Source organism: Gorilla gorilla, chromosome 15 (assembly GCF_029281585.2).
Source record: "Gorilla gorilla gorilla isolate KB3781 chromosome 15, NHGRI_mGorGor1-v2.1_pri, whole genome shotgun sequence".
NCBI classification, from domain to species: Eukaryota; Metazoa; Chordata; class Mammalia; order Primates; family Hominidae; genus Gorilla; species Gorilla gorilla.
Genome location: NC_073239.2, coordinates 96,723,402 through 96,741,716, shown reverse-complemented (window position 1 = coordinate 96,741,716; position 18,315 = coordinate 96,723,402). Strand labels below are relative to the sequence as shown.

The window sequence follows — 18,315 nt, the reverse complement described above, 5'->3', positions numbered from 1 at the left end:
CTAGAATAGAATGTTTCTATCATCTTTCCAGAAAAATGTACTCCCTCCTGGTTATTCTATCATAGCACTCTAAAAAATAATGCCTCAAGTAACAGATGATAATTATCTCATAAATATGGCATTTTGATAATGTAATAATTAGTAACTGCTTAGAATATCTTCTATCACATGAAAGTGGTCTAGCTCTTACTCGGCTTTTAATAAGATATGACATAATTAGCTTCAGTGCGAGATTTTCTCAAATGTTAAGAAAATAAAAGTGCATCAGCATACAAGGTTTTGGGAAGAACATTTTATTGCTAAGCATATCCTTGAACGAAAATGCAAATATGAACTAAGAAAAGAAAAAAGAAAAAGCAGTAATGTCACAACATCATTAAATAAATTCCTTTAGGTTCTGCTAATAAAACAGGAATATGATAGAAGCTCACATAGAGAATGCACATGTTCCCATAAAATTGTCCAAATAGAAACTTACACTAAAAGGAATATAACAAATGTATTATTACTTAAATTGAAAAAAATGAAAGAAAGCAGGAAATCAATTCACAAGACCTCAAGACTCCAAGGACAGCAATCTTTTACAGACATCGAGATATAATCAACTTCGTATAGGCTGGGCCGTTTAGGTTATCTAAAATCGTGCTTTGATATCTCTTTATAATCCTGTCTTTTTTAATGATAACAAAAAAATTAAACTCTTAACACATTGAAATATTAGATAATGAGGAACACCTCTTTCCACACACATTAGTAAAGGCTACCATTTAGATTGCACTTTTTGCCCCATGTCGTTAAGATATTTTTTCAAAGTCAAATATTCATGCAACTTACAAAGACCAGCAAGAGTAGATTTCTAAATCTAAGCAGCTGATTGATTTTCATCTGTACAAAAGAAATTGTATATCTGACCCTCCAGAGGACACACTTCATTTTTGTGTGAATATTTGTCTTGCTTTGTCTCTTGCTTTTCGGATAGCTATGGCCATACAACCAGTTTATTGTTTTTCTGTACATTGTTTCCTCTTTACAAAAAGAAAAAGACAACCAGAATATAAACCAAACAGAAATAAACAGGAAAAAAACATTTCTTAAAGCAGTATGTACATAGGTGGCTAAGGAATTATACCAGCAAAAATGTAGTAAAATATGTAAACAAAATCTGAAGTTTTTTTTTTTTAATTCTCTTTGACACAGTTAACTGTGACAAAACTAAAATTCACACTTTCTTCACATTTTAAGGTTTGCTTTTTTGTTGTTTTGCTATTTTCTTTTAAAACAACATTCTCATTCCATTTCAAGACTTTAACAGATTTCCTGTGTCAGTCATCCCATCAAACATACCATGATAAATATATCTGTATATATATTTATTTATATATATATTATACTATTAAATTCCTTTTGTGTGTGTGTCACAGCAGCTTTATTCATTTATTTGTTTTTAAAAAAGATGGGTGAAGAGAGAAGTGAGCAAATGGAAGGACAGAGTTATCCATAAATGTCAGGCTACAAAATTAAACCACTATGAAAACCATTGTCACGTTCGGGGCGGGGAAAGAACTATGTGTTTTGTACTCTGGCATGACATGGTTGGCTTGTGTGACCTTTTGTGGTTCCATCACGAGTTGAACTCCCCTACTGTCTGGTTTGATAACTCAACAGACTTTAATATTGTCTTTTTTATTTGCATGCATTTCAATCAGTCACAGATCCAGCCCACCTCCCCTTCCTCTTCCCTAGGAAAGGCTGTTTTAGTTTGTGGGGCTTTCCTCTTTAACACAATTTGGCTGGGTGAATGGACAGGAACAATATTGTTACGTAAAGCCAATAGCTCTGATAACACCAGCCCTAAACCCATCTGTTCCGGGTTTGGGTGGTAAATTCTTAAATTAGATCCTGGGGGACCAGCTTTTCGAATCAATTTATCATCCGTCACATGAATTTTGCTATGTGTTCAGCAAAGCATCTTATAGGAAACAAACAACAGATTCTAGAGACACCATAACCTGATATGTAGAGTGAACACCATGGTAGCTTTTGAGTTCATATGGCAATAGTCTCTCTCGCTTTTGTTTTGAGTTTTTTTCCTCTTCTGATGTCCAGTCATTATCAAAAAAATAAACAAAAACCCAAAAGCCATTTTTCCCCTCAGATCATAAAGTTACACGCACACTGGTCAGAACCAGATAAGGGTTGTGGGTTTTTTTTTTGTTTGTTTTTGTTTTTTGGTGTTTTTTTCTTTTTTAACTTTTTTCTTTTTTTGTTGTTGTAGTTTTGTTTTTTACATAATTAAACAGAAAAAACATGGTTACAGTCAAGCTTCACAAACATTACAGACTCACTTGGAGTTATGGAACAAGTAAGCCATGAAGTCTTCCACCTTTTAGTAAAAGGTCCTCCGGAGAAGGAAGTTTCCAGGCCTGCGGAAGTGGTGGAGCCACCGTCCGGCTCCAGAGCGCTAAGTGTGTGCTTTATGATACAGCAGGGCACAAAACCTTCTGTCTCCCAGCGACCGCTGGGACCTTGCCGCAGCCGTGGCTGAGCTTTAGAGAGAGATGCATCGCTGTGTGTGTGTGTCCTTTAAAAAAACGGTTTTCCCCACCAGAGTCGTGGTTATATACCCCATTTCATAGTTCCAGCAGTTCTGACATCTGTGAGATCTCACCGTCCAAAGATTCATAGGCGTGGATAGAAATAACTGTGAAAACTCGCGTGTGAGCAGTGTTCGCATGTTTACACGTAATACTCCCTGTCCTTGTTTTTCTGTTTCTTGTGGCCGCTCTTCGAGCTCTGCTGCTTCTCCTTCATGAGCGTGCCGTTGCTCTGGGCGGAGTTGCTGATGTAGTTCCGCGTCTCGTCCACTTGATAGGACCCCTCGTCCCTGTTCCTGTACTTGTACATGGCGTACAGGAGGATCAAGATGCAGAGGGCGGCAGCAGCCACAATGCCGACGACCATCCCTGTTGTGCTGCTCGACTCCCGGATCACCTCTGAGGCCCCCGGAACCCGTCTGATTCCCGGCTCCGTGGGGTTTGCTGTGGGCACATTACGGAACATGGGGGAAGTAATTAGTGGGCTCTTCAGTTTGGTGCTGTCTAGCTCATAGGCAGTGGGCAACGGAAGCAAGACTATATCAGGCTGGGGTTTGAGATCACGGTTATTCATTTTGCCAGCTGGCAATTTGGGCACCATCCCAGACGAGGAGGAAGCTGTGAAGCGGATCAGCTCAGGGGATAAAGATGTGGTAGTAGTCCTACTAGTTTCGGAGACTTTGTTAGGTCTAAAGTCCTTGGATTCCCACTTGGGCGCATGTGCTTTGTAGCCACCTTCGAAGATTGAAGTGGAAAGACTCTTATCTGTTACCAAGGAGAAGGTGGTGTAAAAATCTTCATCATCAGTAGGGGGCAGGTTAGAGTCAAAGGTTTCCCCTGAGCCATACCCAGATATCACCAAGCCATCATCATCACAACCATCGCTGCCTTGGTCCGACAAGCAAGGTAACCCCGCCTCAGAGGTCATGGACAGGGAATCTTTGGTGGTCTCAATAATGGTGAGGAGGGGGCGAAAGGTAGGGGGGAGTGTAATGGAAGGTGCACGAGTAGCAATAGGAGGGGTAGCTAAAGGGTCTTCTACAAGAAGAGGGATAACTAATTCACCTCCTGGGATGGAAAAGAAAAAGAAAAACAATTAGTATATTTGTAAACAACTCTCACTCAACCAACGTCATTCACAGATTATGCCTCAGAAATTATAATAAAAAGATCTGGATCTTTTCTGGATGGAGTCTAATCATTCTAGGCAGATTTGGAGCCTTCTGTATGCCTCTTGCCACCCAAACCTGAAATCCCTAGATCAGGGGCTTAGATTCTTTAAAGATACTCTCAAGTAATTATTTAGATAGAATTCAACTATATATGTTCTTTCCAGGATCTGCTTATGGGCTGATGACATTCAGTCAATGATACTGTTATAAATACTGGCTGGCTATCAAAATTGGCATGTGTGGGTACTCGCACACATTGTGTGCTTAACTTAAGAATTTATTAACATGCATTTAAGATTTCTTTATTGCCTTCTTGGGATTCTGCTCATTTGCTCCCAGGAGGATGAGAATGACCGATTCACCATCTTATTGAGACCAAGATCAAGAAACATAAAAGATTGTGTCTTTTGTGTTTTCTTAAGTTACTTCCTTTTATTTCACACTTATTAATCACAGTCCTTGTTTACTATAAGCTGAGCAATAGGGATTTTTAAAAAGTTAAAAATATTCATCTAACAAATCCATTTTGACCATGCTTTTCCAGAAATCCCCCTGACTATTAAATGACAGCTTGCCTTGCATTAGTCTAATATTTGTATGCATTGCTTTCATGCTGTATGCAATATATGCTGAGCTGGAAGCTAGATTTTCAAAATACCCAGCCTAGATATCCATGACTTGAAACTTTTAGACTCAGAAATGTTGACTTAGCAAAGTGAGTTTTTAAAATTGGTGATTGCTAACTAGTGTGGCAAAAACATATCTGTTTACCCATAGACCCTCGTTATTGCACTTAGAATCATACGGACTAAGTTGGGAAATAAAGCTCAGAATAGTTCATTAAATAACAGGGCCTTGCAGATCATGGGTACCACAAATATTCTGCAGTAGTGGTTGCTTACCCTACTGTAAGGCCAAGATTGCTATGCATCGATGTCAGCAGGATAACTGATCTCTCTTCAGTGTCTTTATAATGTTATTTTCCAAGCAAAGTAAGAATCTTAAGAAGTCACAGTCCATGTCTCTTTATTGAATATATTCCAGAAAAATGTATTCCCACTATCACTTAAAAAAATCTGCTCGCAGGGATGCTGCAAATGTTTCCCGGCCCCAGTTATTTAGAAGGTTGAGGTACTAATGTGACGTTATTGTTGAAGGCCTCTTTCTGAGCTGACCCATTGAGCTGTCAACTGGTACCATGTACGTGTGTCTCTTACACTTGGTAATAACTTTGCTGTGATAGTATAATCAGTGTTTGAGTAGCTGTTAACAGATAAGACTGTAGCTGAGGTACCCACCTCATCAGTAACAAAGCCAGACAAGGAGGTGATTCAGTACCAGAGTTCTAGGGGACTCCAAGTGAATAAGCCTTGGAGCCTACACAGTCTTCCAGGGTTTTTCCTATGAAGATTGATTCACGAATTAAAACTCTCCTTTTGAATGCATAGGAAATGCTTCAAGATGCAACCTTTCCACACCTTGCATCCTGAAACCTTTCTCATACATCCAAATTGTCCAGGTTTCAGGTGTGCTAAGAGAAGGGCTTCCTGAGAAGAAAGCTAATACCTACCTTCAAGCACTGAGAAACTGTTGGTGCCCATGTCAGAAGCCTTTATTCTCTCCCTGTTTAGCCAATAACAATTGTGTTCTGCAGAAAGAAACTGAGTTTCTGAGGGAACTGATAAAGCATATAATGTGTATCATTTAGAAGGGAAGGGACAACAGAATGTTGCAGTGTCATCTCTGGCCTATGTGATAATTTTACTATGAAATTTAAAAAAATACCTTTTTGAGATTCTCAAGATGATCTTATAGTATGTGCTCTAAACCTGAGCCTCTATTCTGGTGCTCAGAGTTTGAAACTATTGAGCAAAATGATCTGTGCAGATTTGCCGAAGATTCACACTTACTGAACTAGACCAGCAGACACCTATTTTTTTTTACATTGTGAACATATATAATTCTTATGCCTTACTACTTATTTAATGCATAATTTACACACTTTTGCTAGTTTTCACAAATGGGATTTGGAGTGCAGTTCCCTAAAGGTAAGCCAGTCCTAAAACTAACTCTGAGCAAACTTTTTTATTATTCTTCTGCTAGGGGGTCCCAAGTGGTAGATTTAAGGTGATACATGAAAGAGGGCAAGGTTTGAGTAATAGGAGAGCAGTGATGAGAGAGAGGAAGTGAAGGCCCATGGACTCTGTCTAAAGCTTCCTTAAGGATTTCTCAGGCACAGTTTTACTTACCTTCAGAGGACAAGGCAGGATTTTTTTTTTTAACTTATCTGTAACACAGGTTTAACATGTGTGTTCTTTTCTGGCACAGACACCGAGTCATTTGTTCCTTATGGCAATGACAAATCTACCCCATGTAGAGTAAGCAAAGAGGAAACTAGGTTAAAGGACAAGGAATAACTGATATCTTAGGAGGCAAAGGCCTGGTACAAATAGTTTGAATATAAAGGCAAACTGTTGGGTAAGAGGCTAGTGTCCCTTTCAGTGGGATTAAGATCACTGTCTTCATTATTACAGAGTGGCATTCATTTGCAATTTTAGTGTACCATCTGTGACACCCAACCGGAGTCTTAAATTTGCCTTTTTGTTTTTTCGGTTTGTTTTTTCTCCTTTCAATACCAGCTAAAGTTTCCACAGTGTACTTGTTGTTTCAAAATCTACAAACTGTTCACTCTGCAGTTGAATTACTTTACTTTACTTTGCTATCTCCCTCTCATTCAACACACTAATGCAAGTATCTTAGATTAAAAAAAAAAAAGAGTAACCACATTTTTTATAACTCTACAGTAAGAGGGTTCTGAAGCTTGTTAATTTATAAAGAGCTTCTAAAAGCCTGGTGAGTCCCAAAGTGAAATGATAAGAGCTTATTTTAAAACTAAAATGATGGGTATGCCATTTCAGAGTTTAGAAAACAAAATCTTTCAGAACTACTGATCTCTAGTTTTCTTTGCCATTTTGTTATTAATCTCAGTAGCAGCGATAAAAATGATAAATGATACCCTCTGTTGGGAAAATCTGAGCCTAAATTATGCTGATTTTTAGACAACAAAGTGGTAGAAGATTTCCTAACCCCTCTTTCCTGGCTTCTCAAGAAGTGGGAAGATTGCCTTTAGTTTAAAATGAAGTCAACTGCAGTACACGGGGGTCCTTATGACAAATAGGAAATCTAATGAAAATAGGTAGAACATTTTAGATAACCGTAAACATGAAAAATGCCTGGGACAAGTGTATATGTTGGTGTAATTAATTTTAATATTATATTCCATGTTTAAGATTGCAGATGATAATAGTGTCCTGGGGGGATCAAAGGCACACGTCATTTGAGAGGAGAAAGTGATGTATTTCTCCTACTATAAGATCATTAATAGAAATAAGTAAGTTAGTTTGGCCAGGCACGGTGGCTCATGCCTGCAATCCCAACACTTTGGGAGGCCGAGGCAGGCGGATCATGAGGTCAGGAGATCGAAACCATCCTGGCTAACACGGTGAAACCCCATCTCTACTAAAAATACAAAAAAATTAGCCAGGCATAGTGGCTGGCACCTGTAGTCCCAGCTACTAGGGAGGCTGAGGCAGGAGAATGGCGTGAACCTGGGAGGCAGAGCTTGCAGTGAGCCGAGATCACGCCACTGCACTCCAGCCTGGGCGACAGAGCGAGACTCTGTCTCAAAAAACAAACAAACAAACAAACAAAAAAGTAGTTTGGTGGGAAGCTATTCAAAGCTTCTTGTTTATTTTAATCAAAAGTGACTACCCTGAGAAATGTTCAAGTAGCTGATAATATTTTCTTCACTTCCCAGAGACCATGAAGTCAGTGATCAACTATGTGTCCCATGCCTACAAAAGTATTCATGGAAGCAAATAACCCAAAGTCATAAAGGGTTATGAGCAGAGTAATACAAAACCTGTAATCCATCAAAATCCTAATTTCCTATGCTATCCCCAGAATTTTTCTTTAGTTTGGGATAAAAGCTATCTATATTCTTTAAAGTTAGCATTTTAAAATCAGGCATACATACCCCTTTTTGGCAGGATTGTGCTTTTCTTTAAACTAGAGAGATCATTAGAGATATAAAAGGTCTATTTTAGCCCTGAAGGCTTCCCGGCTTTTTTGCTTTATGAGTGTATTTGTAGATATATAATTCATGCCTCTAGGGCTGATATCCAGCAAAAGGGGCTCACTGCCATCAAAAAAGACAGTGTATAAAAAATTTAATAGAATTCTTCTGAACTGTGAGAATGTTGTGGGTGATAGTGAAGTTAGTGGGTTATCTTTGGAAAAAAAAAAAAAAGAACAAAAAAACAAGCATGAAGTTTCAACACTTGCCTCTCTGGAGATATTTGGGTTTTGAGAGTTCATGAAAATACCAAAACAGTGATGCTGAACAGTGAGACTCTGGGACAGGACACCATGCTTGAATTCCTTGAATTCTTTTTATATATTTCGGTATTTCACCTCATCTCTTATTTGCATTATTCCAAATTTCTTCTTGAAAATTCACATAATAAGGGGAAATCATTCTTTTCCCCCCAAGAATTAATTTTTCAAAGATATTTAGCTCTTTGGTGACATAGAAGTGTGTATTTGTAACACATAAATATCATAAAGCTTGTAAACATGAAATTGCTCTCTATCAACCTTCGGGAAAAAAGAGTCATGGACAAACAGGGCAAGTACCTGGGGAGAAGACAGTAGAAAAACTCAAGTGTCTCAAATAGGCTTAACTTGTATTTTAACGGGATGAGAATTTCTAGGTAGGGCATTCTCCCTCGCTTCCCTACTACCCTTCCACCCCAGCAAAGGGTTTGTCTGAAATAGGTTTGATTTGGAAAGGCTACAGATTATATTTTTCAACAATAAGATGAGCCACAGCCCCTTGATATCATTATGTATTACAAAACAGGAAATGTCAAGTGGAGTGTTTCATTTGCTTATTAAGAGCTTTGCTTCTGAAGTAACTCAGACTCTTAACATCAGAACTCTCTAGGAGTTCCTACTAGTGCTAGGAATTTGGTCAAATTTCTTAAACTCTGGAAAATGAGAATAATAAAATACCCTACCTCAAACCATCAATGCAAATATTAAAATAATGCATATTAAGTATTTTTTATATGTTAGATGGTTTAACACAGTACCTACTGCTATTCAGAAATGCTAGTTACTAATGTTATTATTTCTACTAATGTATCTGAGCTATAAACACTTACATAATCACTTTCTTCTAACCCTTTTTTATTTAGTGGCTTCATGCTAAAGCAGAAGTATAATTATATATTGAGGCTATTTTAAATAATAGAATATAAGAAATAATTTATAATTCAAATAGCTTGTATTTTTTAAAAATAACCTTTTATTAAATTTACCTTTGAATATCTTTTTCATAGAAATAAAATATTCTAATGCAACAAGATAAAACAACATCCCATTTAGGAACTTCTAAGTTTTAGACCTAAAATATTATCCAGCATGTCAAACAACACAAAATCGCATAAACTGAGGTAGAGAGAGCCCAAACATTAAGCTGCTGGCTTGGAAACACTCTTATCCACCATTCAGTTTGATATTTCTATAACAGTTCAAATAACACAAATATCTGTAAAGCAAAACAAGTAACTTCTTGATTAAAAAATTATATAGTGCTTCTTACCAATCTTATGTATGTTGAAGTACATAAGGCAGCATTGGTCCAAATAATCTTAAGGTGAAGGAATAGTCTTACCCTCTAGTTACACGATGATGGTACCCACCTGAAATATTTTCTATGTATAACTTTAGATATGAAAATCATCATGTTTTCTTGGTAGAATCTTAAGATCCCTGAAAGCTTACCTGATTAAATCCTTGAGAGAAATGAAAAAGGGAAAAGGAGAAGAGACAAAGGAAAGAGGGAGAGAGAGAATGTGTGTGTGCCTTCTGTGTGTGTCTGTGTTTTTGCCAGTTGTTACTTCCATACACTGGAAGGCGTCAGTATCATAGAACAATACTCGAAACACCTGGGATTCTTGAGATCTGCATTTTCAGTATAATTGATTTTGTAGCCTGAAGCAAAAGTGAGAGTATGATCCTGGATAACCAAACTCTACCATAGTCACTTGAGAGTACCTTATTTCCCCTTTGCTGAAGGAAAAGAACTAACTTCCTAAATGCTTTTTAAGGAATTTAAAAAAGATGCAAATACCACTGGTACTACTTGGAGCTAACTCAACTCATTTTCTTCTGGGGTACAGGCCTCCCACTGGCTGGAAACAATTTTAAGATACCAAATAGAGCCTACCAATACTTTCAAGGCTTTAAACATGTGGTGAAAAAGTTCAGGCAAAGAGGCCAGGCTTTCTTTGGGTGGTAAGAACAATGTATTAACCCCCTTCTACTGAGAGTAGAATTCACATTGATTATTAGAAGCAATTCAGCACAAAACATAACAGTGAAAATTCAGCAAATAGACACAAATGAAATAAAAAATATAGTCTTCAAAATTATATAGTAGAAAATAAAATCAACTTCATAGCCAAAGTAAGCTGGGAGAAGGAGAGCAAATAACATTGAGGCATTCACAATATAATAAGAACGGAAAGAAAAAGTAAAAGGAAATTAAAAATAGAAGCTGTTCTGGGAAAAAAAGAAATCATTTCCATATAGGCAAAATAATTTAAACTAAAAAAGCATACTGTATTAATTTATAGTCAACTTACATCAACAAATTGCCCGCATGTTTTTTGGCATGAAAGAAAAATTTACAAAAGAAAGTTGTGTAAGAATGCTCTTGGACAAATAGAATTGCCACATTCTTGTAACTTGCTTTTTTTGTTGTCATTTCTTAAAAACTTTTGAGCAAAATGTCTAATTTTTCAAATATAATAATTTACAACAGAGGATGATACAGGGAGGCAACAACACATACATCCACACCACATAACATAAAAAGAAAAAAAAATCTGCACTTTAACAAATTTTTACTTTGGGGGGTTTGGGAGGGCATCAATTTTTGAATTTAAAATAATTCCAATTGCTATGATTGAAAAACCAAACAAAAAAACCTGTTTACTTTTATAATTTGCCTTTCAAAAAATTCTATGACTCTAACGGGTTTTGAATGAATTTCTGCATTTATAGGTTTTCAGATATATATTTAATTTTTTTTGTCTTTTTGACAAATTTTAGGCTTTCTTTAATTTAGGGAGATGGATGACAGCACATAAATTTTAACAATGCTAAAGAAAGGGGGAGAATGGGAAGGAAAGATGCAGGAAGGGGAGGGTCATATCTATGAGTGAACTACACAGGAGATGAAGATGATAGGAGTAAATGTGTAAGTGAGTCGCCATGTCCATGTAAGGGCGGCACGGAGTGATCTAGCTGCATTAGAGCTTCTGGCTGTAAGGAAGGGATGGGCAATATACAAAAACAAATGAGCCTACACATGCCCATCTATGGAAATAAAGAACAGAACTCTAACACTGACAATCTCACACACCCTAAGCTGCAACTTCTTCAACATGCAATTACTCCAAAAATTATTACAGTTTCATTAAAGATTTTCAAATAATAAAAACAGTTAAACTTTTTCCTACTAAAAATAGCCAAAATACATAAAATACTAGTAGTCATGATCAAAAAGTTTAAAGCAAAAACAAGAAGACTAGATTTATGCATTCAAGTTGAACAACTTCATCGGCAGCCACACAGCCCCATCTAGAGTGGGGGAGGTTCAGAAATCTACAGAGGTGATTGAGACGCACTACTAAGCAGGGGGCCCACGCACTGGGTTGCTAATTACTTCTCTATAGAGAAATGGCATTTTCCAAACGACATCATCCGTCTTCCTTATGCCACCCATGTTGCACGCAATTGGCAATAAGACCAGGCTAATTTGAAAGATGTGGATGTGAGGATTCTGCAGCTGAAGTTGTTCCACATTTAAAGAGGGAGTGGGGAAAAATTGCAGAAAACAATTCATAACTTTTTTTCTCATAATTTTAGATAAAATCAAATCTAAGATAAAGATCTAGCAATTAAAAGAAACACATTGATATATATATATAGATATATATAATATAAAAAGCACTTAATTCCCAAACAAGAAGGGAGAAAAAAACAAAAAGTTTAAAGAAAAAAGTATTTCACACACTTTCAGAGATGAACAACCAGACGCACAGGCTTGAAAGGCACAGACAGAGCAGTCAGGGGACACGTTTTTTTTGCTTTGCTTTTTTGGCTGGTTAATTCCCCTTTTCGTGATAGCCAAAATTAAAAACAGATTGTGCATTTTCTTTAAAAACTAATTTTACATTTTCTTTATTTTTGGCTTTGCTTTGAAAAAATAAAAAGGGCGTGCAGTCTGGATGTACGTCGTAAGTAGACATTTAAAAGAGAAGAAAGTAGCTAGACTGACAAATGGGTTATCATATACTATCCTTCAATTGTAGGAATGTTAATCCAGTTAACACATGCTTAAAGTAAGTTGCATTTAGGGGAAAATAGAAAAAACAGAACAGCAAGCTAGGATTAGGGGCAGCAAGACAAAACCAGTTTAGGGGTAGGAGGAAGGTACTGGGTTTTGTTTCATGCCTTTCCAGTAGGGGTGAAGGACATCTGAAGGCTTCCTGCCAACTAGAAGGAAAGCATGTGAGAGGTGTGTGTGTGTGTGTGTGTGTGTGTCTGTGTGTGTCTGTGTGTGTGTTGGGAGTTGAACTAGAACCTGTATTGACAGGAATTGGAATCAAAATACATATGGGTTCATGAGTTCTGCTTCAGGAAATGTATCCCAAATTTATTCATAGCCTTTAGAAGGCATATTTTACAAGGCATAGAGGGGTTATAATTAACATTGCTCTGTGGGAGGGTTCTTGGGCTTAGTCAAAGTGACAGGGCACAATGATGACAGTAGAATGTTAATAAAATGAGCCTGATAAATGGAGGAATAGCCAATTTTTTTTTTTTTTGTAAGAATGGCAAAACCCCTCTCCACTCCAAAGAGTACAATATCAGTGTCTGTAAACTACAGGACAATCATGAAAGGAATAAAGTTTATTGGAAGTGCTTTGAGGAAAACTATGCCAATAAGGTTTATCTGAAGTATGCTGGGGAAAACTATGCCTCTCACATGTATGCACACGGAGAGGAAGATACTGTAGAAGAAACAGAGGGAAGGAATTTTTAGAAATGGCCTCAGCCTCCACTGGAAGAGATCACTAGAGTTATATTCAGTATTATATCTCGTTGAGAACATTAATGTTCAACCAAGGACTGGGAAACCCAGGTAGGCGAACCACAAAGGCAAGACACTTGAGAGCACCTGGTTCTGACAACCAATTCCAACCACTCCTAAGAACTCTTTTAGGGGACTTTGACAAATAGAGTAAATTTTGAGGATGAGTCCAACTTTTGCCCGCTATGGGACGCCCCTTTTATTATTTTACTTTAAAATAATTATAGCAATGTGTCCCCATGGGTCAGTCCGTACCAAGATTTTTAGTCTCTGGTTTAATAATGTTAATCATTATTCTGGGAACTTCACAAAGAGCAGCTGGAAAGTTTTAGATGGAGGAAAAAAATTTAATAATATAGAAAAAGAAAAACCCTTGTTGCCATTTAGTTGATTTTTTTGGACTAATTATACTTTTAACATTGAATTAAGATTGTATAAATGCATATATGGTCAGTCTCAAAAGGCATCAAATGACATCTGTAGAATAAAGTTCTACAATTTTTAAAAGTAGGAAACATAACCGGTCTAAGTGTGAGACTTAAAGAATAAGATACTTCCAATACACACATTCTCCTGGATAATGAGAGGCATTTTGAAAAAGATACATCAGCAATTTGGGTTCTCTAAGGCTTCTACTGAGTAATTTACCATTCCAAAATTGCCTGTTTTAAAACTCTTACAAGTAGGACACCACTTACATTCTAGAAATCACTGGTATGAACAATTGAATATACGAAAATTTAGAGTTGTCACTTGGCAAATCATATGTGTATTTTTTAAACCCATGGAAGCTGTAGTTTCAAATGAAGCCAACATAGCCTGAATATAATGCATGTATATCTTTACCATATAAGTCAACCGTTAGTTCACATACACAAACCTTGTTTGGTCTCTAAGATACAAAATGACATTGCTTGCTAATAGCAGTTCATAATCATGTCACAGCTTCATTTTCGTCTTTCATTAGCTATCTACACTAGGTTTTTATTAATAACTGCCGGATTTCATGGCTGTGCCTTTATTCTGGGTACTAAGAATGTGTTTGGGTTATGTCTGTCATTGAGAACAAATAATACAATAATTTGATTTGAAACAGTATATTTTGATACTACCATTTTTATCCCACCATGTCCTAATAGCTCTGTCTAAATGTAAAATCAAAATTTTTAAAATGCCAAATGTGACATTACAGTTGTCAGAATTCATCTTGGGAACTTGTTTCAAAGAAATGTTTCTGAACTGCTTGGGGTTGAGCTCAAGAATCCCAAAGACATACTCAAGTTATTCCAGTTGCAAACCCTCCTCTCTGGAAGCATGGGTCCTCCTTGCTAGAAAGCATTGTCTTCAGTGTATAGAGGTGAGGCCCAAGAGGAAGGCCCCAGTGAATTAATTTGCATAACATTATATATTTTAAACTTCTCAGGGAGAATACTAGAGAGAGGAAGGCAGAGGGAACCATCTCAACAGTCTTCGTGCAACACTGGGTAAAGATTTAAAAAATTACAAACCGGGAGGGCTGAGAAAGAAGTTGGAATAACAAATACCTAATGAAGATTTTGAAGACTTTTGGCATTGGATACATGAGTTAAGCCTCCACATCTGTTTCTCCTATGAAATATACAAAAACATTTTCATAGATTTGATTTTTGTGTCTGTGGGGTGAATGGAGGAATTCTGGGAGAATGGATGGCTCATTTCTGAATCACAGTTTGACTTAGAACGAAAGTAGAGAACCCTGTACATGGACATGGAAGTCTGGATGTGAGGATTGCTGTTGTCAGCATTACAAAACGAGCCCTGCATATACCTTTGTTCCTCATAACTTCTTCCGTAGACATGGAGGGTGCTCAGAAAAGGGGTGAAGGAACCCATTTCATAATACGGTACAGTAATGCTGCAATGAACATGGAGTGCAGATATCTCTACAAGATGGTAATTTCCTTTCCCTTGGGTATATACTCAGAAAAGGCATTGCTGGGTTATATGGCAATTCCATTTTTAATTTAGGAACTTCCATACTGTTTTCTGTAATGGCTGGACTAATCCAAATTCCCACCCACAGTGTAGAACGGTTCCCTTTTCTCCACACTCTCATCGACACATGTTGTCCCTTGTCTTTTTGATAATACCTACCCTACCATGTATGAGGTGATATCTCATGGTGATTTTAATTGGCATGTCCCTGATGATTAGTTATGTTAAGCATCTTTTCACATACATGTTGGCCATTTTTGTTTCCTTTAGAGGAATATCTATTCGGGTTCCTTTGTCTATTTTTAAAATCGGGTTATAAGTTTTCTTGTTATTGAGCTGTATGAGTTGTTTATAAATTTTGGAAGTTAGCCCCTTACTAGATATATGGTTTGCAAATATGTTTTCCTCAACCTGTGGGCTACCTTTTCATTGTATTGATTGTTTTCTTTGCTGTGAAGAAGTGTTTTGGTTAGATGTATACTTCTTAAAGATTACTTTGGCTTTGGTATGGAGAATGGACTTTTGGGAAGCAAAAGTAGAATTGGGGAGATCAATTGGGAAGCCGTTGCAGAATTCAAGCAAAAAATGATGGTGACTTACACTACAGCATGGGTAGCTGGAGCGAAAGAAATGTGTGAGCAATTTGTTGTCGAGGCAGAGTCAACAGGACTTCTTGACTGGGTGTAGGGAAGAGAGTTGGGACAGGGGCCCAAGAATGATGACAAATGTGGAGTTTGTACACCTGAATCAAATTTAAGAGATGAGAAAATTTTGAGGACATGCAAGTTTGGGGAATCCAAAGTTCTGTTTTAGCTCTTCTGAACCCAAAGTGTCTCTTAAATATCAAAGTGGAAAGGTTGAATAGCCAGATGGATTTGAGAAACTGGAATTCTGAAGGGAGGCTTAAACTGAAAATTATCATCATATAGATGCCATTTAAAGTCAAGAAGCTGGATCAGATCACCCAGAAGATTAAAACACCTGGGCCATATCTGGGGCCAGCTAAGAGATGGTGAGGTGAGGGGCCAGGGCTGGAGAAATAAAGTCAGGAGAATCTTGGACTGTTGATACTAAAGAATGAAAATGTTTCATACAAAACCTTCATTTCTGACTGGTACACAGATGATTTTTTTATGTTGTAAAATGTATTACCTATAATAGTATTAAAAGGGTCTAATGCAGAGGTGTTCAATCTTTTGGCTTCCCTGGGCCACAGTGGAAGAAGAATTGTCTTGGGCCACACATAAAAAACACTAACACTAACAATAGCTTATGAGGCCAAAAAACATTGCAAAAACTCAGTGTTTTAAGAAAGTTTACAAATTTGTGTTGGGCCACACTCAAAGCTGTCCTGGGCTGCATGCGCCCTGTGTGCTGTGGGTTGGACAAGCTTGGTCTAATGGTTTGCAAGTAACAAACTATCTGCATATATAAGTCCTAAATTCCACACAGTGGCAAGACTAAGAACAGGGGAGCAGTTGCTAAGCTCAAGCTTTGAGGGCCATTTGCACTGTCCTTTCTGGTTGTTTCACTTTATGAAGATATTTCCTCTTGATTAAATAAACTAGTACCAGCAAAAAATAGTTTTTAGAATTCCCTACTACACACATATACTTTATAAAAATGAGCTTCAAGTATTGAAAGATGTGCTTTTTTTTGTATTTCAATTCAACAAAGGCACACTGAAGACCTGTGTTGTGCCCTATTCTGTGCTAGACAGATTAAAAAGCACCAAATAAGCATAAAGATTTAGCCTGTGCATCAATGAGCTTATAATGTTCTTGATGAAGAAAAGCTTAGTTACACTAAGACATGATTATTAAATTAGCATTAAAACAAAATGAAAAAAAAAAAAAGAATTCCTGGCAGTTTCTTAGGTGGGTTTTCCCTTTTGTGTATCTTAACCAGTATCAACACTTTGGGAGAAAGGAGCTAAGATACTACCTTGACCCTCTGTTCCTTTATGCCCTCATCTTACTACACAATTCCAAGGTCTGTCAGGTTGTTTCCAAGAGATTTAAGGAGAATTCTCCCCTTGGCCTCAGCCCCTTTGGTCTCTTCAGGACCATCAAGGAGTGCTGAGCTCATAAAATATAGCTAATAACATCTTGATGCATTTGAAATGAATATTTTATAGTTTCTAAGGTAATTTTACATGTAATGCTCATGATTTCATGAGTTAGGACAAAATCTTTGATCTTTTTGAATAAGAAAAGTGAGGCCCCAGGGGTTGGCATGGGGGACAAGTGACTTGTCTCAAATATCTCACAGTTTGGTAGAGGGCAGGAGCTCAACTCCAGATCTGTTCTCTTGCCAAAAAAGTAACACAATCTTATGGAAAGACATCAAAATAAGACGTTTTCAGAGCTTAACTCCAACTCACAAGAGTGAAATAAAATAACTGTAAAATTACATGCAGAAATAACCCAAATTTAAAATTAAAAGATGTATTCAAGCTTTAAGAATTCATCATTATTGGAGGGTGTGGAGATGGAGATTGGAAGGAAGTAGTAATGATGGCTATTTGGGTTAGGGTTTTGGGTTGAGGTGATTCTTGTTTGTTTGCTGAGTCAGATACTCCAAAGATCACACTTGGAGTAGCCTGGGCCTCAATTGTAATTGTCTGGGATTCAGCCTCCTCCGTTGAATATGAAACCTTCATTTGGTAGCTAACAGTCTTTGAACACAATAGTAACAAACATTAGAGAAGCACTTTTAGAATTTTTAAGCACTTTCTCATTCAAAATCTTATTAGTTGAGCAAATCTACCCTGTGAGGTTAAGTGACTAGACATTGTAGTCACCACAACTTTAAAGCTAAAGGCTAGTGTGGGGGGTAAAATATAAAGTAACTAATTATATCAATTCATTTGCTTATCCATTAATTCATTCAATAAACATTTGAATGATGATTAGTATTCTAGTTGGTAGGAAAAATAAAAGTAAGCAAGAAGACACTATCCCTTTCCCAAAGTTGTTTCAGGTCCAGCTGAGACTAAAAAACAAATTAAGTGCAGTGGAGTATTGAGTCAACAAAAATCTTTGTAGGGTACAGTAGGGTCACAAAGAATAGAGATTTTGGGATAGAATTTAGTACACATTAAAGCTTATCTGAATGTAAGGAAAAAAGATTAATTTAAAGTCCTTCCAGATCTAAACATTCTACTATCTTACCAATTTTTAAAATGTAATACTGTCTTTTGTAACGTTTTATCCATTCTCTCTTCCTTCTTAAGTCTGAAAGTTTGCTGTAGATTGGGCACACAGAAATACTATTCTAAGTGTTGCGTTTAAGGCTGTCCTGGGTTCTCCTTTCCAGCTTGAAAGTTTGGTTTTTCTCTCCTTTCTAT

At 37.1% G+C, this 18,315-nt stretch overlaps 1 protein-coding gene across 41 annotated transcripts in view; it reads right to left on the bottom strand.

The window, feature by feature from the left end:
• Positions 1–272: 272 nt before the first annotated feature.
• The window catches only part of NRXN3 (neurexin 3), a 1,705,132-nt gene continuing 1,687,089 nt past the window's right edge, over positions 273–18,315 (bottom strand). For 18 of the 41 annotated variants that reach the window (XM_055361100.2, XM_055361096.2, XM_063698060.1 and 15 more), the window contains one exon: positions 273–3,662. In XM_055361100.2, coding sequence (XP_055217075.1) covers positions 2,737–3,662 — 926 coding nt within the window. In that variant the 3' untranslated portion in view covers positions 273–2,736. Of the gene's footprint in view, positions 3,663–10,476; positions 11,159–18,315 lie in introns of all 41 variants that reach the window. The other 23 variants (XM_063698076.1, XM_063698077.1, XM_063698081.1 and 20 more) reach the window with 5 other exon arrangements.